The sequence below is a fragment of the Medicago truncatula genome, chromosome 1 (genome assembly GCF_003473485.1).
Source record: "Medicago truncatula cultivar Jemalong A17 chromosome 1, MtrunA17r5.0-ANR, whole genome shotgun sequence".
Classification (NCBI taxonomy): Eukaryota; Viridiplantae; Streptophyta; class Magnoliopsida; order Fabales; family Fabaceae; genus Medicago; species Medicago truncatula.
Window position 1 is genome coordinate 22,534,552 of NC_053042.1, and position 24,778 is coordinate 22,559,329.

The 24,778-nt window shown below is 36.4% G+C and overlaps 1 protein-coding gene across 1 annotated transcript; it reads left to right on the plus strand.

Moving 5' to 3' along the window:
• The first annotated feature begins 21,085 nt into the window (after nt 1-21,085).
• Nucleotides 21,086-24,698, plus strand: LOC120580571 (uncharacterized). Its single transcript, XM_039834445.1, has 2 exons — nt 21,086-21,410; nt 24,304-24,698. Exons 1-2 carry the CDS (start codon nt 21,213-21,215, stop codon nt 24,577-24,579), a joined length of 474 nt encoding a protein of 157 aa, XP_039690379.1. The 5' UTR covers nt 21,086-21,212; the 3' UTR covers nt 24,580-24,698.
• Nucleotides 24,699-24,778: the final 80 nt, after the last annotated feature.

Genomic DNA, 24,778 nt, shown 5'->3' on the forward strand with positions numbered 1-24,778 from the left:
GTGTACTCGCCGTGGCGAGCAGATGTGCTCGCGAGGCGAGCTAGTGCAGTTCCAGAGTGTTGTTTTGCTAGCTTGATTAGTAGTGTTGGTGTTGTTGTATTTGAGTATGGTTGCGTATAATTATACATTATTGTGGTTGATTTGATTGCTGAATTGATGATTACTGATGATGAATGAAATGTATGCAAAGTATTGAATCATACATATTGTTTAAGTGGAGTCACATGGAGTTGCATTGCATGGTCAGTTGTATGTAGATATACACAAGTAGGTCCATTGCATATGCATAAAACAGCGGTGAGGGCTTCGGTCCTGGAGTACTAGTTGCTCAACAGCGGTGAGGGCTTCGGTCCTGATGAATGCTTTAACCATTCAAAAGCGGTGAGGGCCTCGGTCCTGATTGGTACCACATGCATAATGCATCTCATTCAGAAGTCTAAGATGGTGTCTTAGCAGTGGACATGTCAATTGCATGAGTCTCGGTTGTTATTTCAGTTATTATCTGGTTGATATTGATGTTGGATATACATTCATATATATATATATATGTATTCATTGTGGTTCTGGTGTATTGTTGATGTTGTTGTGGCTTGTGAATAATTATGGATATTTGCAAAATGATATATTTGAAGTTATAGGGTGTTAGATTCAATTGAAGATTTAACATCTATATTGTTGTTGTGAATCTCACCCCTTCTGCTTGAAAACGTTGCCCTTCCTATGGGTAACTTGCAGGTGATCCTGAGTAGTAGGTGGTGGCTCAAGAGTCGTGTCTAGGGCTCTGATACGTGGGATGGGAACTGTTATTTATATTCTTGTTGTTTCTTTTCCATGTATCGAATTTTGAATTTGTGATGAGGAGCCTTTATTGTCTTTTGAATAATGTTGTTGAATTAAGCTAAGGCCTTTAATGCCGTAGGATGTTGTTGGATTGAAAACTATTCCGCTGCTATGTTTTCATATTTTATCAAGTGGTTTGATTAAATAGTTTTATTTTCTATTTAACAATTTTGAAATTGCAATGTAGCATACCCGTTTGGTGAAATACTCTGATGATTATTGTTATTTATTTACTTTTGGGTAACGGGGTGTTACAATTTGGTATCAGAGCAGGTTGGTCCGTCCGGCCAAGTAGTAGAGTCTTGTTGAGCCACCTAGGATAGGGTGTCAACTTTATTGTTGCTTTTTGTTGTTGTTCTGAGTTGTTGTTTGTCGTGTAGAATCTCGAGATGACTGGAAGTAGTGATGCTGCTCTTGTTGCTGCGCTTGAGGCTGTAGCTCAAGCTGTTCAACAGCAACCTAAGGCTGAGACTGGTGGTGATGGAACCAGGATGCTTGAGACTTTCCTGAGGAATCATCCACCAACTTTCAAGGGTAGGTATGATCCTGACGGTGCTCAGAAGTGGCTGAAGGAAATTGAAAGGATTTTCAGGGTCATGCAGTGTTCCGAGGTTCAGAAGGTGCGGGTTGGGACGCACATGCTAGCTGAGGAGGCTGATGATTGGTGGGTGAGTTTGCTGCCTGTGTTGGAACAGGGTGATGCTGTGGTTACCTGGGCCATGTTCAGGAAGGAGTTCCTAGGCAGGTATTTTCCAGAAGATGTCAGAGGTAAGAAGGAGATAGAATTTCTGGAGTTGAAACAGGGTGACATGTCTGTCACAGAGTATGCTGCAAAGTTTGTGGAGCTTGCCACATTCTATCCTCATTATAGTGCGGAGACGGCTGAGTTCTCCAAGTGTATCAAATTTGAGAATGGGCTGAGGGCTGACATCAAAAGAGCCATTGGATATCAACAGATCAGAGTCTTTTCTGAGTTGGTTAACAAGTGTAGGATTTATGAAGAAGACACTAAGGCTCATTATAAGATTATGAGTGACAGGAGGGGTAAGGGACAACAGAATCGTCCTAAGCCTTACAGTGCTCCTGCCGACAAGGGAAAGCAGAGGATGGGTGATGATAGGAGGCCCAAGAGGAGAGATGCTCCAGTTGAGATTGTTTGCTACAAGTGTGGTGAGAAAGGCCACAAGAGTAATGTTTGTGGTAGAGATGATAGAAAGTGCTTCAGGTGTGGTCAGAAGGGTCACAACTTAGCTGAATGCAAGCGTGGGGACGTTGTCTGTTACAACTGCAATGGGGAAGGCCATATTAGTTCGCAGTGTCCTGAGCCGAAGAAGACTAGAATTGGTGGGAAGGTGTTTGCTTTGACTGGTACGCAGACTCCTAATGAGGACCGACTTATCAGAGGTACTTGTTTCTTTAATAGTACTCCTTTAATTGCTATTATTGATACTGGTGCTACTCACTGTTTTATTGCTATTGAATGTGCTTATAAGTTGGGTTTGGATATATCTGATATGAAAGGGGAAATGGTTGTTGAAACTCCAGCTAAGGGTTCAGTAACCACTTCTCTTGTTTGTCTGCGGTGTCCCATTTCTATGTTTGGTAGAGATTTCGTGATTGACTTAGTTTGCCTGCCGTTGACGGGTATGGATGTTATCTTTGGTATGAATTGGTTAGAATATAATCGGGTTCATATCAACTGCTTTAGTAAGACGGTACATTTCTCTTCTGCTGAAGAAGAAGGTGAGGTTGAGCTTCTGTCTACGAAACAGATGAAACAGTTTGAACGTGATGGTATCCTGATGTATTCTCTAATAGCACAATTGTCGTTAGAAAATCAAGCTGTGGTTGATGGTTTACCGGTAGTGAATGAATTCCCAGAAGTGTTCCCTGATGAGATTCCTGATGTACCGCCGGAGAGGGAGGTTGAATTTTCAATTGATCTTGTTCCAGGAACTAAGCCGGTGTCGATGGCACCGTACCGTATGTCAGCTTCTGAGTTGGCTGAGTTGAAGAAGCAGTTGGAGGACCTGTTAGATAAGAAGTTTGTAAGACCCAGTGTTTCGCCTTGGGGAGCACCGGTGTTGTTGGTAAAGAAGAAGGATGGTAGTATGAGACTGTGTATAGATTACCGTCAGTTGAACAAAGTTACGATCAAGAACAGATATCCGCTTCCTAGAATTGACGACTTGATGGATCAATTGGTTGGTGCTAAGATATTTAGTAAGATAGATTTGAGGTCTGGTTATCATCAGATAAAAGTGAAGGATGAGGATATGCAGAAGACGGCCTTTAGGACACGTTATGGTCATTACGAGTACAAAGTGATGCCTTTCGGTGTTACTAATGCGCCTGGTGTTTTTATGGAGTACATGAACCGAATTTTCCATGCTTTTCTGGATAAGTTTGTTGTGGTGTTTATTGATGATATCTTAATCTATTCCAAGAATGAGGAGGAGCATGCAGAGCATCTGAGAATTGTATTGCAAGTGTTGAAGGAAAAGAGGTTGTATGCTAAGTTATCAAAATGTGAGTTCTGGTTAAATGAAGTAAGTTTTCTGGGTCACATTATTTCTGGTAGTGGTATTGCAGTGGATCCTTCAAAGGTTGATGCGGTATCACAATGGGAGACTCCGAAGTCGGTAACTGAGATCAGAAGTTTTCTGGGTTTGGCTGGTTACTACCGCAGGTTCATAGAAGGGTTTTCGAAGTTGGCTCTTCCGTTGACACAGTTGACCTGTAAGGGTAAGTCTTTTGTGTGGGATACTCAGTGTGAGAGTAGTTTCAATGAGTTGAAGCGAAGATTGACAACTGCTCCTGTTTTGATTTTGCCTAAACCGGAAGAACCGTTTGTGGTGTACTGTGATGCATCTAAGCTGGGCTTAGGTGGTGTTCTGATGCAAGATGGTAAAGTGGTAGCATATGCTTCTAGGCAGTTACGTGTTCATGAAAAGAATTATCCTACACATGACCTGGAGTTAGCTGCGGTGGTTTTTGTTTTGAAAATTTGGAGGCATTATTTGTACGGATCCAGATTTGAGGTGTTCAGTGATCATAAAAGTTTGAAATATTTATTTGACCAGAAGGAACTGAACATGAGGCAGAGGAGGTGGTTAGAGTTACTGAAGGATTTTGATTTTGGCTTGAATTACCATCCTGGTAAGGCCAATGTGGTTGCTGATGCTTTGAGTAGGAAAACTTTGCACATGTCTGCTTTGATGGTGAAAGAGTTTGAGTTGTTAGAACAGTTCAGAGACATGAGCCTTGTCTGTGAGTTGTCACCCCAGAGTATTCAGTTGGGAATGTTGAAAATTGATAGTAACTTTTTGAACAGTATCCGAGAAGCTCAGAAAGAGGATTTGAAGCTTGTTGATTTGTTAACTTCTGGTAATGGCACTGAGGATAGTGATTTCAAAGTTGATGATCAGGGTGTTCTGAGGTTCAGAGGTAGAGTTTGTATTCCTGACAATGAAGAGTTGAAGAAGTTGATTCTTGAGGAGAGTCACAAGAGTAGGTTGAGTATTCACCCAGGGGCTACAAAAATGTATCATGATTTGAAGAAGCTGTTTTGGTGGTCCGGTATGAAAAGAGATGCTGCTCAGTTTGTTTATGCATGTTTGATTTGTCAGAAGTCTAAGGTTGAGCATCAGAAGCCTGCAGGGTTGTTGACACCGTTAGATGTACCAGAGTGGAAGTGGGACAGTATCTCTATGGATTTTGTAACGAGTTTACCGAACACTCCGAGAGGGCATGACGCTATTTGGGTTGTTGTCGACCGGTTGACGAAGTCGGCACATTTCATTCCTATTAATATCAGTTATCCGGTAGCACAGTTAGCAGAGATTTATATTCACAGTGTGGTGAAGCTTCATGGTGTTCCGTCTAGCATTGTGTCGGATAGAGATCCGAGGTTCACTTCTAGGTTCTGGAAAAGTTTACAGGACGCTTTGGGTTCAAAGTTGAAGTTGAGTTCGGCTTATCATCCTCAAACAGATGGTCAGTCGGAGAGGACAATTCAATCATTGGAAGATTTGTTGAGGGTGTGTGTGCTTGAGCAAGGTGGAGCTTGGGACAGTCACTTGCCTTTGATTGAATTTACTTATAACAACAGCTATCACTCGAGTATTGGTATGGCACCGTTCGAAGCCTTGTATGGTCGGAGGTGTAGGACTCCTTTATGCTGGTTTGAGTCGGGTGAAAGTGTTGTGTTGGGACCGGATTTGGTGCATGAGACTACTGAGAAAGTCAGGTTGATAAGAGAAAAGATGAAAGCTTCGCAGAGTCGGCAGAAGAGTTACCATGACAAGCGAAGAAAGGATCTTGAATTTCAGGAGGGTGATCATGTTTTTCTGAGAGTCACTCCTTTGACGGGTGTTGGACGTGCCTTGAAGTCGAGGAAGTTGACTCCTAAGTTTATTGGTCCATATCAGATTTCAGAGAGAGTTGGTACTGTGGCATATAGAGTTGGGTTGCCACCACATCTTTCGAACTTGCACGATGTGTTTCATGTTTCTCAGCTTCGGAAGTATGTTGCGGATCCTTCTCATGTGATTCCGAGGGATGATGATGTACAGGTCAGAGACAACCTGACAGTTGAGACTATGCCATTGAGGATCGATGACAGAAAGGTGAAGTCCTTGAGAGGTAAAGAGATACCTCTTGTGAGGGTCGTTTGGGGTGGAGCGACTGGTGAAAGTTTGACCTGGGAGCTGGAGAGTAAGATGCGGGAGTCGTATCCGGAGTTGTTTGCTTGAGGTAAGATTTCGAGGACGAAATTCTGTAATTTGGGGAGAGTTGTAACGCCCTAGTTATTTATTTAATTAATTTTAAACTATGTGGAGTATATATATATATATATATTTATATATGATGGTTTGGTGATTTATGTGGAGTATATGCATTTATGTGTGTATTTGTGATTTTTGGGTGATTTATATGGTATATATTATTTTATTATATGGTTTATTTAATAATAATTAAAATAAGTATGGAATAATAATTATTTTGAGGTTTGGGGATATAATAGGAGTTAATAGAATTTATGGGAGTTAAGTGTAAATAGAAGGGAGTTACATTTTAGTGGGAAGTTAATACAGAGAAGTTAGAAACCAGTTTCACGTAGAACCAGTTTTGGGAGAAAAGCAAGAGAGAACCAAGGAAGAACCAAGAGTTGATTTTTGCTGTGCATTCTTCGTCAATTTCTAAGGTAAGGGTGGGGTTTACTTCAATAGTGTATATTTTAAATTCTGATTTTGAGTTTAACAGGTTTTAAAGTGAAATTGAGAAATTGGGTATGAATTGAATTAATGGTTTTTGGGGTAGATATTGCTGTTCTGATGTTAGAATTGGGTTCTGGTTGCATAGAAACATTTATTTTTCATCTGTAAACTGATTTGGGGAGTGATTGGGAGAAAAATGGGATTTTGGGGTAAAACCAGTTTTCTGCCCGTACAGAAGTTCATCGCTCGCCTCGCGAGTAGCTGTGCTCGCCATGGCGAGTGAGCAACTTCATAGCTCGCCTCGCGAGCAACCCAACTCGCCATGGCGAGTAGCCCAGATTAAAACTTGATTTTGAAAAGTTGTTATAAGATGTTTTGAGGATGGTTTAAGGTACCTAGATAATAATAATGATGAATGGTGGAAGTTTTAGGTTAAAAAGATGAATAGGGAACTTAGAATTGAAGTTTGAGTGAGAAAATGTCACTTTTCCCGAGAGCACCTGTTTTTCACTCGCCTCGAGTTCGCCTTGAACTCGCCATGGCGAGCTAGTGTTTTTGTGTACTCGCCGTGGCGAGCAGATGTGCTCGCGAGGCGAGCTAGTGCAGTTCCAGAGTGTTGTTTTGCTAGCTTGATTAGTAGTGTTGGTGTTGTTGTATTTGAGTATGGTTGCGTATAATTATACATTATTGTGGTTGATTTGATTGCTGAATTGATGATTACTGATGATGAATGAAATGTATGCAAAGTATTGAATCATACATATTGTTTAAGTGGAGTCACATGGAGTTGCATTGCATGGTCAGTTGTATGTAGATATACACAAGTAGGTCCATTGCATATGCATAAAACAGCGGTGAGGGCTTCGGTCCTGGAGTACTAGTTGCTCAACAGCGGTGAGGGCTTCGGTCCTGATGAATGCTTTAACCATTCAAAAGCGGTGAGGGCCTCGGTCCTGATTGGTACCACATGCATAATGCATCTCATTCAGAAGTCTAAGATGGTGTCTTAGCAGTGGACATGTCAATTGCATGAGTCTCGGTTGTTATTTCAGTTATTATCTGGTTGATATTGATGTTGGATATACATTCATATATATATATATATGTATTCATTGTGGTTCTGGTGTATTGTTGATGTTGTTGTGGCTTGTGAATAATTATGGATATTTGCAAAATGATATATTTGAAGTTATAGGGTGTTAGATTCAATTGAAGATTTAATATCTATATTGTTGTTGTGAATCTCACCCCTTCTGCTTGAAAACGTTGCCCTTCCTATGGGTAACTTGCAGGTGATCCTGAGTAGTAGGTGGTGGCTCAAGAGTCGTGTCTAGGGCTCTGATACGTGGGATGGGAACTGTTATTTATATTCTTGTTGTTTCTTTTCCATGTATCGAATTTTGAATTTGTGATGAGGAGCCTTTATTGTCTTTTGAATAATGTTGTTGAATTAAGCTAAGGCCTTTAATGCCGTAGGATGTTGTTGGATTGAAAACTATTCCGCTGCTATGTTTTCATATTTTATCAAGTGGTTTGATTAAATAGTTTTATTTTCTATTTAACAATTTTGAAATTGCAATGTAGCATACCCGTTTGGTGAAATACTCTGATGATTATTGTTATTTATTTACTTTTGGGTAACGGGGTGTTACATAATACCTTAAACCCTTAATACAATAAATATGCAAATAAATCAATTATTCGAAAGAGTTTAGATGTTACATCTTCATTTTTCTTAAAACATTCATAACCTGATTTTCATAAAAACTCACAGCAGAAAACAATGTCATAAATATCTCAGCAACATAAAACAAATCTCAACAACCATGTCTAAGGTCTCATAATACATCACCAAAAATGTCTTAAATATGAGACACAATAGACAACAAGTCTCGGCAATAATGTCAATACATATTAAAAAAAATGCAAAAGGTTCTGACACTCATAATCAGAGTCCTAAAATAGACTTCAAGCAAAAGATAAAGAGGTAACTCCAAGCTAATCCTCAAGCACTCACAAGAAATAAGAACTCAATCATGCACGCCGTTTACACCATTCATACAAATGGGTAGACGGTCAACCAAACGACCACTGAGGGTTAGATAATATTCCACATAATAAAATATAATCATAAAACAGCATTCAAGGATTTCAAGTAAAGCACATATACATAATCATTACTCCTAGAATACTAACATCAGGTGGATAAAATCATAAGTTCATTCATGGCACAATAACGCATAACGAGGGTCGGTCCAAGGGCTAAGCCACTCAAGCAAGAGTTTTAGGCCTCAAGATTTTGGGTTAAGAAAAGGCCTCAAAATAAGTCAATTTAGCTATAAATATATAATATGACATACTAATAATCAATATTTATCTAGCTTAATAGACCAATTTTAAGGCCTTAAAACCTTTTGGTCCTAAGTTCAAATCTTGGATTCAACAAAATTTGATTTATTATGCTTTTAGTAAGCATTGTGTTATTTTTATTTTTATTTCAAAAGGTCTCATTATAAAATTTGTTTTAGGCCTCTTGACATGCAGGGTTGACCCTGCCCATAACACCTCAATTCCTCATAGATAAATCATCACAACAATCATAGATTAACAACATCAATCAATTATATTCCAAGTACACAACTTCACATAAGTCCACATAATTCGTCATATCACATGATTTATATGCATGTTATGTTCTAGACACTTCTACATGCATGCAGTACAAATATCCTATCTCCAATTGGATGTCGGAAATAACATCTCTGAGGGATCCTATCACCATTTCTAACACCAATCATCGACTCCATAATTAACATCATCAAGGATATACATGTATTCATCATCAAGTTATACACATATATAATCATCACCAAATTGTCAATTAAGCACAAGCATCATCATCAATCGTCTATCGCAACAAGAGAAAACAACATCGTCTCATGAAGCACAATTCGCATAATAGACTGACAATCGTTCACACCACGATAACCAATTGTTAGCCTGTAAATTCAACAAGCTTATTTAATATGGTCAACATTTGTTTGACCTTTTACTTTGCAGGAATCAAAGGCTTTCTCATTCTAAGGTTGAAGATTTCGACAAAATAGCAAGCTAACGCGTGATTTGAAGTTTGATGGAACAAAGTCGGAAAGAGCTCGCGTCGAGGTCAAGCAATGAAGGCGGGAAAGCATGATTTCAAGCTTGGAAGCGGTTTTCTTAGTGGAAACGTGGGGCAAGCGGTTGTCCAAGATGGAGGAAGTGCCGATAATGGGGTTAGTGGTTCGCCAGTTAGGTTTTTAGTATAAATAAGTGTTTCCAAGCCGGAAAATGGGTCACAACTCATATATAGAATTCTACAACACTCAAACTATTGGCGTCTAGGGAAACGAGTTATACAGAATGTATGTAAACTGATTTGTAGACCACCTTTATTTTAATGCATTGCATTTACCTTTTCCTTTAAGTATACGTGCTTAAAGCTCTTTATCTTTTCGTTTTTACTTTACGTTGCTTTTGCTTGCAATCTAAAACTTGTCGAGAGACATGCCTTTTCTTTACAAACTCGTCCTACTCTCTAAGTAACCTGAGTGCATCTCGTGGCTCTTTTTCAAACCATTTTTTCAATCAAAACATTTGCACAACATGCCCATGAGATCTCTAGTTCGATTTTGCTTGTAATAATCAGAACTAGCCCGTAGTTTGCCGAAAACACAGGCAAACACCAACATATTTTACACTCATCAATCAAAGATTCATTCTTATTTCACTATATTATCATGAATAGAAGTCAATTGCAAGTTATCAAATCATAATTCCTCATTTTCCCAAAGTTCGTATATTTTCACGAAAGTTTGTCTCATTTTGAAAAATCATCTATTTTCAAATATTTTGCCAAAATAAGATATCATGATCCGACACATCAACAAATCATTCCTATACATCGCCTAACGTCACAGTAGTTCAAGCATAACATCATCATTTCGCAATGTCAAACACACAAACAAGCAATTAAACACTGAAATTCTAAAAGCACTCATGCGTGATTTCCAATAGTCATAGTTAGATCCATCCAACAGAGAGAGTCTGTTTACAAATCCACCTTCCTTGTCCATAACGCTAGAATGAAACTACCCTGGAGCTCACCCTAAAACAGGCAGAGTGCCTGCTCTGATGCCAATTGAAATTCAAGGGCACTTGTTTTAATACGTTATGTATGATGTTTTAACGTTTGCGATGTTACGTTTAATTTCCAACATCACGCGATAAACAGAAGAAAAAAAACAAGAAAATAAATGACAAGAAAGTAAAGAACACAGTGAGTTTGTTAACCCAGTTCGGTGCAACGTCAACCACTTTGGGGGCTACCAAGCCAGGAAGGAAATCCACTAGTGTAGTCCTTATTCAAAAGCTCTCAACAAACTCCTCATTTACACTTTATGACCTAGGACCTACCCGTCTAGACTTCAACCTAGGAACTCCTAGATCTGAGATCTCATCTCACTGTCCTATGGTCAGTCACAGCCCCTGTGAGCTATCAGACCTAAACAAACACAAAAATTGAAGTTACCTTCAAACAAACAACTAGCACCTTGTTTCACAACTTCGGTGTAGTACAAAATCTACCTAGCTTCTTGCTTCACAGCTTCAAAGTAGTGAACATGAGTTTACAACTCAATAAACAGTTCTAGACTTGCATCACAAGCGATACAAGAGAAGAACACACACGGAAGACGACTCAAAACCCTAAAAACTATTCTTTTAACAATCTATGGTTTTGATACAATATAACTCAACTAAAAATCCAACTCAATGCATGATACAAAGAGAGGCTTGTAACACCCCGTTTTCCCAACTTGAAAATTTCACATATAAATCAGAGTATTTCAACATAAACGGAATGTCACACTTCTTTTCATAAAATCATAAACAGAATAAAATAACTATTTATCCTTCAAATTCAACAACATATCATTTATTACATCGCAGCGAAATTTATTCAACATTTAAACATCTTTGGCACCAAGGCCTCAACATAAAATCTCTTAAAGTTATTCAACAACATGTTCATGAAAGTTCAAAAAATAATATGTAAGGAATAGAAAGCAGCAACAAAATTCCCATCCCATTACGTATCAGAGTACCTAAGACACACGTGAGAGAAAGTCCACTCACGACTGCAACTATTCTCGATCACCTGCAAGTTACCCATGCATCGGCAAGAATTTCCAAGTAGAAGGGGTGAGATTTCACATCCAATGATAGTAAGCATATAATTCATCAAATGCATTTGACAACATAAACATCATCAATTAATAATAATAATTTGTCATATAACACTTCATCAACAACTCACGGATAGACGACGACTTAACAACAACGACAATGCAACATCTACGACTTCAACTCGGCAATGCAATTAACTACATCTTCTTAATCATGCATGTGGTACCAACCAGGGCATCAAGCCCTCAACATAAAGAGTGTTATACCCTGATTTTGGACCTAAAAATACTCATTCAAATTTCTTTTTTAACACTGATATTTGTCAATTCTCTGTTATTTTACTCTGAATCTTTACTCTTTTTTTTTTTTTTTTAAAACGTATTTTACTGCCTCTGTCTTTTCTGACATTACAAGTCATTTAAGAACTCTCTGAAACGTCGCATTACTTTTCTTGCATTTTATTTCAAAAAATCATACAAAAGGGTATTTTGGTCATTTCCTGCAGTGGAACCCATTTTAGTCCCTGTGTTTGCCTCTGAGTCTTTTCAACTTGTCTGTACGAATTATTGTTGAGTCTTTGTTTAAAAATCATTTCAAAAATTGCATCTGAGTCAGTTTAAGTCAGTTTAGTCCCTAGGGGCATTTTGGTCTTTTCCTGTCAAAATTTCGGCAGAGAGGTATTTTAAAATACCTCATTTTTGTAGCTGGTTCATTTTAGTCCTTTTGTTAATTTTATTTTTGGTTTCACTTTACGTTTTGTCCAATTTACCAATTTTAGTCCAATTTTATTTTTATTACATTTTAGTCCCTGAAACAGTTTCTAAAATTGCATTTTAGTCCAATACTTTTTAAAATTGCATTTTTAAGTCCTTTTTCATAATTGCAGATTAGTCCTTTTATTTTTCCTTTTTGCAGCAAGGTCCTTAAGTCCAAAAACAGGTGTCCCTCTCCCATTGGGTCTCAAGCACACTTGGCAGCCTATAAAAGGTGCATTTACTGTACAAGTCAGAATCAGATCCATTAACCACACGCCACATCACAAACAGAAATCACAATCTCTCTCCTTTCAGTTACGGATCAAAACAGAAAGTTCTCCAAGAACAATCAAGAACAATCACAAACCCTAACCATTTCAAAATTCAACCAAAATCATCAAAAATCAACACGAGATTCAACAAATTCATCACAGTTCTCAGTGATTCATTGAAGAATCATCATCATCGAACTGATTTCTCTGCAATTCAAGTGCGGATCCGTCACCGTTTGGCGACAAATCCAAGCACGATCACAGAGGAAACCGCGAGAAGAAGAGGGAAAGAAAACGAAGAAGATTGAACCGGTGAAGAAGAAGATAAAGATCCGAATCTGTTTCGAAGCAAGAAATCTCACCGGAAACGATTCAAGTTCTTCCTCAAAGATCTCCGTTTGAATCTCCAACTAAACCAGAGGTAAAACACGTGAACTTCATCTTTCTTTCTCGAAAAGCATCAATAAGGACGAATCAATGTAGATCTTCAAAGTTTCTAAGAGTTTCTTTCAGCAAAACTAAAAAAAAACTAAACTAAAAAAAAACACTTTCAAAACCGTATCAAGATCTTTAGATCTACATTGAATCAAGTTCTATTTGCAAAAACCAGTGCTAGAATCATGTCTAGGATGAAGAAACGAAGAGTTTGATGTAAGATTCGTGAATTTCTGGTTAGGTTAGAGGTGGCCGGAAAACTGGAGATCTCACCGGAGAAGATGAAGATTCCGGCGGACCTATGAAGGTTCCGGCCAGATCTTCATCTTCCCCGGCCGTTCATCCAGAAGTCCGGCAGGGAAAGGGAAGAGAGAGGCGAGAGCTTCTCTCACTAGGTGAGAGTTAGAGAGAGAAAGAGAATGAAAGAATGAAAAAACCGGTGCACACATGCTTATATAAGCCAGTGAACCGGACCGGTCCAAGACCGGTCCAATCCCTTTCGTTCCTGGCCGTTGGATCTAGGGTTTCCTTCCCTGGATCAATCCAACGCTCCCTGTGAATCCGGATCCTTTGGTTTTGGGTTGGGCTTTGCTTTTTTCGTTTTTGCTATTTTCCTGCTATCTGCACCCTGCTTTTTTGCTAATTGAACCTCTGCGTGCTCAATCTTTTCTCTAAAAATTCCTAAAAAATTGTTATATGTTTCATAATACATTTTAACACTTTTGTGATATTTTTCAGTGGTTTAAAAAATGATAAAAATGTGTGTGTTATTTTTCTTGATTAATTTTGTGTTTGGTCTAAGTTTGTGTATTTTTGTGGTATATTTTCTCATAAAATGTTGGCATGTGATGTGGATGATTGGTGTGTAATTTCATGGTGAATATGTTGCTGATCCCATGTATGTTTTGCTGATTGTGGATATGGATTTTCATTTCTTTCTTGTTTTGTAAGTAATGTGTGTTTTGATCAAGAAATAAAGTGCAAAATATCTTTGAAAATGTGTCATGATTCTTGGCTTGAATGTGTCCTACTTGTTCCCACATTATAGCTCAAAATCAAACCCCTTTAACATTGCTATAATGAGGGGATTATAGGTCATGTGCATTGTCTAAGTGTCATAACCAATTTTAGGTATATTTTGCCACTTTATTTCATTTCATTACTTTTTTTTCTTTTCTCTCTTGCTATTCTATTCAATTTTGTTTACCTTTCTACTATTTTTATGCCTTATGATACTAACCATTTCATCTCACATTTCATTCATCCCATAGTTTTGGCATCAATTTTCTATTCATTTCTACATCAATTGGGTTTGTAATAATTTTAGATAGATTAGTTCTTTTTTTAATTCCTTGCAAGACCATAGCATGTATTTAGGACTCAATGTAAAGGACTATGGACACTATAAGTGATGTACACCGACACAAGCACCGACACGCACACACGTTGCATGCTTACCGTTTAGATGTATGCTTAGGAAACGCGATTTTTAGACAAATACCAATTTTCCAAAAAATAATAGTAAATTCCATAATTCAATTTTTTTTTCCAAACAAACCTTGGAGTCAAAACTCCATTGAATCTTTTCCTTTATTTTCTTAACCAAATCCAAATGAATCCTAATTCATACTTAAACTTTTTTAATAATAATTGAACAAACCATTCACCATTTTCTTCTCTTATGCCTTTAAGGCCTCTTTCTCTTCTTCAAAACCATTTTCCAACAAAAACTAAAATCAACCAAACACACAAAAAACAATTTTCGAGAACGAACTACGTTTGGTTTTGATCCCTTAAAAGGGTACGTAGGCAATGAGTTAAAACTCCTCCAAGCCAAGTAAAATAAAATCTCAATCATCTTCTTTCCCCATTCTTCACTCAAATAAAACCTTTTTTAATAAGTAGGCGATAAATATAAAGCGTAGAAATAAACTTAGGAGAACGGTTCTTATGGAATACCATAATCGTTCCGGGTGCCTAACACCTTCCCGTAGCGAAAACGACCCCCGAACTTAGAATCTAAGGGTTTTTTCTCAATTTTGCCCTTCCCAAGAAAAAATAGAGAATATCAAAGATTGAAAGGTTCAAGCCTAATTAATGACTTGACACCCGAAAATCGCGATAACAAAGAGCATAAATACACTCACAGGGCATCAAGCCCTCAACTTAAAGAACAAATAGGCTCACAGGGCATCAAGCCCTCAACGTAAGGAGCAAAGACTCACAGGGCATCAAGCCCTCAACTTAAATGAGTATGTATGGACTCAGCAACTTACAACTTGGACAACATCGACAACTTATATGATTCCAATACTTTGGAACAACATCTTACAACTTTGTAACTTAGACCAACACTTGCAACTTAATCAATATTCAACAACAACAGAGGCAGCACGTAAGCAACTCACAACATATCAATAATCAATGATAATCAACAACAACTTCAACATCATACACTTTTCACATAATACATATATAACTATATTGCATCACCAACAACATTAATCATCTTAATTCAGACTCTCTGAACAACAATAATATTATAAACAACTTTCATTTCTACCCCAAAGACCAACTCATAACATCTCGTGCGACAAATATCGCAAGAATCCTAAACAAGGTTGTCTGCCACTGAGTAGCTCGCGAGGCGAGCCACTCTACTCGTTATGGCGAGTTCAGGAAAAAGGCAACTCGCCTTAGCGAATACGTTACTCGCCTTGACGAGCTAGAAACTGGGTGCTCTCGGGAACTTAACATTTTTCACCCAAAAACACCATTTTTAGCTTCTCTATGTCCAATTCTGATCCAAAAATTTGCCTAATCATTCTTATACATGTTAAGGCACTCAAAACCATCTAAAACTCGACTCAAAAGGTTAATTCACTAAATCATGTTTTCCTCACTGGTCAACTCGCTATGGCGATGGATTTGCTCGCAGTGGTGAGCGACAAAGGGTCACTCGCGAGGCGATAGGATATTGCTCGCTGAGGCGAGCGATGAATGTCAGCTCGGGCAGAATGCAGATTTTCTCAAAAATTCACCCAATCTCATGGTTCTAACCTTAAAACTGATTCTAATCACCATCCTAGGAATTATCTAAGGTCTGTACACAATTTCTACATCAATTCAACAGGTTTCCATCATCTAATCATCAATTTACAACTTTTAACCCTAATTCCCAAATTATAAAACTTCAACCTACAACCATGTTAAATTCAATTTCAGAATCACATACTCATAATTATTGAAGGTTAGTCCCACCCTTACCTTAGGATAATCGATCGGCGGCCTCTCCTCTTTGGTTCTTCTCTTCTCTTGTTTTCTCCCTTTTTCTCCAAAAACTTGTTTCACGTAAAAACTCTTATGACCTATTTTCTCCTATTTATTTCCTCAACCCTCTTTATCTTATTTCCACTTATTCCACTAAACTCTCTAAATTCTCAAAACAACCCCTCATCTCAATATTATTTTATTTTCAAATCTTATTCTATTAAATAATAAAATAAAGCCACTTAATAAAATAACAACACACCACATAATCATTTAAATCACATAAATAGACTCTAAACTCGATAAAATAATCGAATAGGGCGTTACAAGGCTCACAATAAAGCACAAGTCGAAACCCTAAAGACTCAATTCAATAACATTGAATTCGTGACTAAAACTAGGGTACAAGTCTTCCTTATATAGTCATTCAAAGCATGGGATTTTTCGTTATAGGCTAAACATATATTTGTATCAAATATTCTTTTCATAAATATATTGAAACAAATATTCTTTAGAAATATATTTCCATGATTCCTTCTAGAAATATATTTACATATATTTGTATCAAATATTCTTTTCAGAAATATATTGAAACAAATATTCTTTAGAAATATATTCTCCTTTGAAAATATATTTCACAAATATGGTAACTCCTAAAGAGTAGGAACATCTTTAGGAACCGCCAAACACACCATCAAAGAATCCAAAAGTATTGTTTATATTTTTGAAACAAATCTTCCAGCTGATTCTGGACAAAAGTGCGCTGCTTGGTGAACAAGAAATAGGGCGAGATTTCTTTAATAAGATAAAGATTGCGTAAATCAAGGGAGCGGTTATTGTAATAGCCCGATTTTTAGCTAGATTTATTTTAATTAATTTTATTGTGTGTTTATATGTGCTTGTGTGTGATTATTCATAATTGGGTGCATTTCCATGGGTTTCCGCGTTAGAAGGGTATTTTAGTCATTTTGGACTTAGGGGTATTTTGGTCATTTTGTGAGGACGGGTAAATTATAAGTTTTGGTGAGAATTACTTTTAGTGATTAGTGAGAACCGTTGTTTTACTAAGTTACTAGAGTAATAATTAAGGTTTTACCGTTTAGTGACCGTTGGTAATATTTTACCGTTATTTCACTGTTATTAGTGATTATTGTTGTGTGTGTAGAAACATTTTAGATTTGAGTTGAAATGGGTTAAATCCATTAAGCTTTATAGTTAGGCCCATTAAGGGGACTTGCTATAAAAACCTTATCTTAGAGGAAATTTCCTCACACTTTCATTTCATAAGATATTTTTGAGAGAGTTAGAGAGAAAGTGGGAGCAAGAGGAAGCAAGGGTTAGAGAGAAGAGGAACTTGAAGAATCAAGAATTGGGGTTGAGCTAGGAGCAAAATTGAAGTCTAAGCTAGGGAGATTAATCTAACTAAGGTAAGGGGGTTAGAATTTATCATAATCATTATTGCAATTTTTTCAATTATTGTATGAAAAGTGCTTAATTGAGTGAATTGATTAATTTTTCATAAATGATGAAATTCGTGCTCTAATTATGATGACATGTTTAGATGTATGAAGTTATGGATAATTGAATTGTTGTTAGTTGAATTACATGTTCAAAGTATGAGAAGTTGGTATATGTTGAAAATATGCTCAATTGGTGAATTATGCTATGTTGTTGATGATTTGTGATAAGTTTCAAGATCACTTGATGTTGTTGTTGCTAAGTCATGTTGTTGATGATAATTCATGGCTTGGGTTTGCTTGATTCATGATTTGTTGTTGAGAAATGAGATGTTGTTGGTGGTTTGGTGAAAATTGGTGAATTGGTCCAAATGTCAATTGTTTTCATGTTTGTTGAGTCTTTGTGAGTCTTTTAAGTCATATTGACCTGTAAACAACATCAGGAAAAACATTTGGGCATTGAGAGATCAAAATTTGGGTTTTGGGGTGAAAAATGGTTTAAACCCGTGAAAAATTCTGCAGAACTAATGACTGTTCGCTTAAGCGAAGAATCCTTCACTTAAGCGAAATGCTCTCTGACAACATTTCTTATTTCGCGTTCTTGTGTCTTTTTCACAAGTTTCTGTTTTGAATTGGCCTTTGGTGTAAACATGAAAGTTTTAGATAATTATGTTAGCTTTCTAATGGCTTTGGTTTGACTTCTAGATGATTTTTAGAACTTGAGTTATGATCAAATTACTACACATGGGTCATGTGGATTTTTGTGAAAACTTATCATAACTTTTTCTATGAGCCGTGGAACTTTCCAAACTTGATATTGGGTTTAATGAAGTACTTAGAGTGAATAATTGAGTATGCATTTATGTATTTGGGAATGTGAATGTGTTGATGGTTTGAGAAATATTTTGGGTGGAATTGAATCGGTGAAAACGAGTTTTGAGCTAAAATGTCGTTTTAGGTGATCACGTGAAATAAGCTATGTTTTGGCAATTGAACTTGAGATGTTAGAGTTGAAAATGATGTGTTATTTTGCTATTTTGATTCATATTTTTGCTGGAACATATTTTACATGGTCAAAATTTGGATTTTCTAAATGGTTTGAAACTTGAGTTTGTGTCGTTTCGGTTTTTCGGAAATTGTCGAAACTTGGAATTTTGTGAACAAAAAGGATTGCAAGCTTACAGTTCATATAGACTTAGTTAAATGTCTTAATCATGTCAAACTTGATTTTCGGGTGGGATTGTGGAAAATGTGAACTTGGGTTTTCTCATACGAACTTAAGCCATTCTTTGAACTAATGTTTAATAGTTTGTAAGTGGCTTAAGCTCATGACTACATGATTGATTAAGATTGTTTTGAGAGTTTTCGAACTTTATATTGTTACCTTGTTTTGGGAATTGTCAATGTTGGTCGGTTGCCACTTGACACAGACTTTATCGGAAATGGTTCTTTCAAGTCAATTACCTTATGAATTGTTGTGACTATTCTTATATGAATAAGTGAAGTTGTATGAATGAATGATTGTATTGGATATGATGTGTATCATGAGATGTGTATGCTATCTTACTTAGAATGTAATGAATGCTTGAAATGGTGAAACTATATGAGATAGTTAATGTTGAATGACATTGTTGATTATTGATAATCATGTTGATGTGGTGATGATGAATCTTATGATTTGATTGTGCATGGACATGTTTTCTTGATAATGCAAATGTTTTGGAGATGATCAATATAATTGGGAGTGGTCCTATATATTGTGGTGAAAATTGTGGATTGTTGTCGCATTATCGAGTCTTGTTACATGTCCATGCATCATAGTCATGTTGAGATTTTATATGATGTTTTGTTGCATCATTGGGCTCCGGCCTAGCAGAAATCCTTTGGTGATCTAGTTTGTGGATTTCGGTCTTGTAGAGATCCATTAGTGATCTAGTTTGTGGGCTTTAGCCTTGCAGAGACCCCTTGGTGGTCTGGAGATAGGTGACGACCTTGAGGTGATTTAGTACCACATGCATATATGTGTCAATAGGTGCATATCATGACATGAGTCTTATTGATAAATGTGGTTGTGATTGTTCATGAAATATGATTGAGGATTGTTCATGATATATGTGATTGGTGATTGTGTATGAATAACTGTGAATTGATGATTGTTCATGACACGTGTGATTGGTGATTATTGATGTGAGATATCGGGATTATGAGATAAGTATACATGTATGAATATTATTATTGATCAAGTACATGATGTTTGAATTGAATTATTCATGTTAACTGTTATGTGGATTATGATGACGTAATACTTACCCCAGTGGTTTTGACCGCCTACCTGTCTGTATGGATGGGTAGACGCTGTACAGGTTTAGTTGCTTGGTGAGTTCTTGGGCTTGGTGGATATCGGGAGCTATCTCCGGTATCGGTGTTATAGAGTCTAAGTTGGCTCTAATCAAGGCGTTTGTCGTAGTCTAGATCTTTTGTTTGGATTATTTGTTATGATTGGAGATTTACCCGTATGTTGGGGTTTTGTGATTCATCTATGTTGATGTAATAATTGATTCATGACATGTATATTTTGAGTGTTCTGGTTTATTCCACTGCGACTGTTGAGATATATATATGCATGCATGTTTGGATTTGAATTTTGAGTGATGACGTAACATCTATTTCTTGAATAAATGTATTATTCGCATGTTTTATTGCTTTAATAGAAATAGGGTGTTACAGTTATGGTGCATAAGGAAATCCTTATGCACCATGCATAAATCCCAACATAATTGCTTCCTACACCCCCAAAGGAAACCAAACAAAACAACCAAACGCGGAAAGAAACTGAATCATCACCGTCGTTCATCATCATCACCACTGGAATCTTCAATCTCATCATCAACACCGTCGTTCATCATCATCACCGTACCGGAATGTCAAAACCATTTTGCTGTGGAAATGGTTTCTGTGAGTTGTACTCCAAACCCATTTTGCTGTGGAAATGGTTTCCAGAATCTTCAATTTCATCATCAACACCGTCGTTCATCATCATCACCGTACCGGAATGCCAAAACCATTTTGTTGTGGAAAACCATTATATGTACTTAATAGTTTCCAACAGTTGTACTCCAAAACCATTAGATGTACTTAATGGTTTCCAGCAGTTTCTCTGTAACGCCCTATTTTATTGAGTTTAGATGTTTTTTTATAATTTATTCGATTTATTTTGATGAGTGATATTTTGTTATGTTATATGTTGGTATTTATTAGTATAATATATATGTTATTTGGTGTAGAAATATATATGTTATTTGGTGTAGAAATATATATGTTATCTGTTGTAGAAATATATTTGTTATTTGGTGTAGAAATATATATGTTATCTGGTGTAGAAATATATATGTTATAAAAATATATTTGTTATAAAGATATATTTTTTATTTGTTATAGAAGTATTTTGGTCAAATGCATCTAAAGGTCCTTTAAGTTTTTAGTTTTTCCCAAAGTCGTCCTTTAAGTTTCAAAAGTCCCAAACAAGTCCTTTTAGTTTTTGATTTGTTTCAAACTCATACTTTCCGCCAGTCTCCGTTTTTGAATCATTAACTTGCTTTGTTGGCTCAAAACGCACCGTTTTGCATTGCCAGCATGTTACAATAGTGTGTGTCTTCTTGCATCACCCATTTTCCCCCAAATTGATAACCCTAAACGCCATTGTTCCCCAATTTGAAATTTCAGAACTTCAATCCAGTTTCCATGGCCTCCTTTCGCTCCAATTCTTCCAATTCTCGTAACAAAGTAGATGGGTCCTCGCACAGTAACGCTGTTCTTTGCAACAGAAGTGAGGATCAAGATTTGATAGAATGTTGGTGCAAAGAACCAGCTATTCTTCGCACAGTAACAAAGATGGGGCAAAATAAGGGAAGGAAATTTTGGGGATGTCGAGAATGGGTGGTAAGTGTAACACTCCGTTTTCCCAGCATAAAAATTTCATTTAATTAATGAGAGTAATTCACATAAACGGAATGTCACACTTCTTTTCTTAAAATCAAAAACGGAATAATTAACTAATTATCCTTCAAAATTCAATAACATAATATTTAATACTTCGCAGTAGAATTTATTCAAACATCTAAAATAGTCTTGGCACAAAGGCCTCATCAAGACATCTCATAAAAATCCAATCAACAACTTAATCATGTAAATTCATAAACAATACGTAAGGAATAGAAAAGCATGCAACAAAGTTCTCATCCCGTTACGTATCAGAGCACCTAAAGACACACGTGAGAAATAATCCACTCATCACAGCAATCTAACAGCAACTTAAACTCGATCACCTGCAAGTTACTCATACGAAGAGCAACATTTCCAAGCAGAAGGGGTGAGATTTCACAAACAATAATATTAAGCATATAATTCATCAATTACATTTAACAACTTAAACTTCATCAATTTATAATAATAATTCTTCGTATAGTTCTTCATTAAATCATCAATCAACTTCTAGTCAACATTAATGTCATATTCATCACATCATATACATTCATCATATCATAAACATCTTCTCATAATAATATAAACAACACAACATAATCATCACCTCATAATAACATAGACAACACAACATAATCATCACCACATAATAACATAGACAACACAACATAATCATCATCTCATAATCATATAAACAACAAAATATTCATCATCTTATAATAATGTAAACAACAACATAATCATCATCTTATAATAATATAAACAACAACATATCATCATCTCATAATAATATAAACAGCAACATATATTCAACAATAATGTTCTTACTTCTTTAACTTTAGTAACACTTACTAATTCAACCAACAACAACGACAACAACTCAATCAACAATAACGACAACAACTCACTCAACAACAACAACGAAAACAACTCACTCAACAACAACTCATTCAACAATGACGACGACAACTTAATCAACAACAACAACTCACTCAACGACGACGACGACAACAACTCACTCAACAACGACGACAACAACTTAATCAACAATAACAAAAACTCAATCAATAACAACAACAACAACAACTTAATCAACAACAACGACAACAGCTCTCTCAACAACAATGACAACTACAATATGCATGTGGCACCATTTTCAACGTGTTGAATGACTAAGCATTTCGGGGCATAAGCCCCCAACAATTTGAATGATAAACATTCCAGGGCATGAGCCCTCAACGGTTTGAATGACAAGGCATTCCATGGCATAAGCCCTCAACAATTGAATGATAAACATTCCAGGGCATGAGCCCTCAACGGTTTAAATGACAAGGCATTCCAGGGCATAAGCCCTCAACGGTTTTATGAGTATGCAATGGACTCAACTTTGTGTATATCAACATACAACTCAACAACATCAACGACAACGTAGACAACGACAACACGACTATGCATAAATAATTATGACTTACCCACAACTTGGTCAACTTAATGATATTAATAATCAACAACAGCAGGGACAACAACATAAGCAACTTGCAACATAGCAATATTAGTAATAACAACTTAAATGATATAAACAACGATATTTTCTATATCACACATTTCCCTCATAATATAAATATCTTAAACTAACTAACAATCATTAATCATCTTAATTTCAGACTCCCTGAACAACATTAATATTATAAACAACTTCGTTTCTACCCCAAGGGCCAACTCACAACATAGGTTAAATACTATTAAACACCTTAATTGAACTCATAGTACTTCTAGTTTTGAGGTTTGGAATTATCCCATAAGTTTTGGATTAACTTAGAAACAGTTATGCTGAATTTTCATAAGATTTCACTAAGATCTCCTTGGAGTATTTTCATCATATCTCAAACAGAAAAAATCATTTTCAAGTCAAACCAAAGCCATTGGAAAGCTAACACAATTATTGACAACTTTCATGTTTACACCAAAGGCCAATTTAAAACAGAAATGTGTGAAAAAGACGCAAGAACACGAAACAGGGCAGTCTGCCACTGAACATTTCGCCAGGCGAACTAATGGCGAGCTCAAGGCGAGTGGCTACTGTGATATTTCGCCAGGCGAACTACTGGCGAGGAAATGGCGAAAAGCTACTGGAATGATCCGCCAGGTGAAATATCTCTCCGCCATGGCGAATCGCGACAGACCAAACTACGTGAATTCTGCAGTTTTTCACCAAAAGTCCCAATTTTCCTCAATTCAATCCCCAAAACTGATTACAACATTGCTATATGATTATAACTATGATATGTACGCAATCTCTCATCATTGTCATGGTTTCTACACTTTCAATTCAATAATCTATAATCAAAACATAAACCCAAATTCCCAATTTAACCACAACCCTCTTGCTAAATCAACATCAGAAGTTATATAATCTAAAATCATTGAGAGTTAGTCTCACCCTTACCTTAACAATTCGAAATCACAGCTTTCTCTAGGTTCTTCTCTGCTCTTGTTCTCCCTTTTCTCCAAAACTGATTGTACGTGAAAATAATTCTAGACTTAGTTTCTCCTATTTATCACTTCCCATCTATTTTATCTTATTTTCTCTAATTCCACAAAACTCTCTAAATTCACAAAACAGCCCCCCTCTCAATATTTATTATATTCTCAAATCTTATTCTATTAAATACTAAAATAAGCCACTTAATAAATCACATAATCATATAAATATATTCTAAACCTATTAAAACCATCAAATAAATCAAATAATTCAATGAGGGCGTTACAGTAAGTCTTGTAACTTTGATGTTCTGATTGATAAATTGTTAAGTTGGTTACTAACAAGTCTGTTCAATTTTTTATTTTTTAGCCTAATGATGATGCTGCTGGGTGTGGCTACTTCAATTGGCTTTCTAAGTCAAAGAGTGATGAAACACAAGAACAAACACAACAGCTGGGGACACAATGTGTGGAATGCTGCAAGAAAGAAATGGTATTAATGAGCATTACAAGGAAACTATCCAAGAAAAAGAATGAAGAAAAATCAACCAAATATATGTTGAAAACGGTTGTTGTTATCTGTTTGTTTTTAGTTGTGATTTGTGTCATCACTACAATAGGTTTGATAGTCAGTAGTCTAAAGTGATGTAATGTGTTGTGTTTAACTCTAGTGTTTATGTATATCATGTGTTTTGTTGAAGAATCAAGTTGATGTAATGTGTTGAATTGTGGTTACTTAATTTGTTGTAATTTGATGTGATCTCATGTACTGTGTAATTGTTGACAAGTTAATGAAAGTTGTTCACCAAAATTTGGCAACATATAACTTAAAAATTTGGCAACAT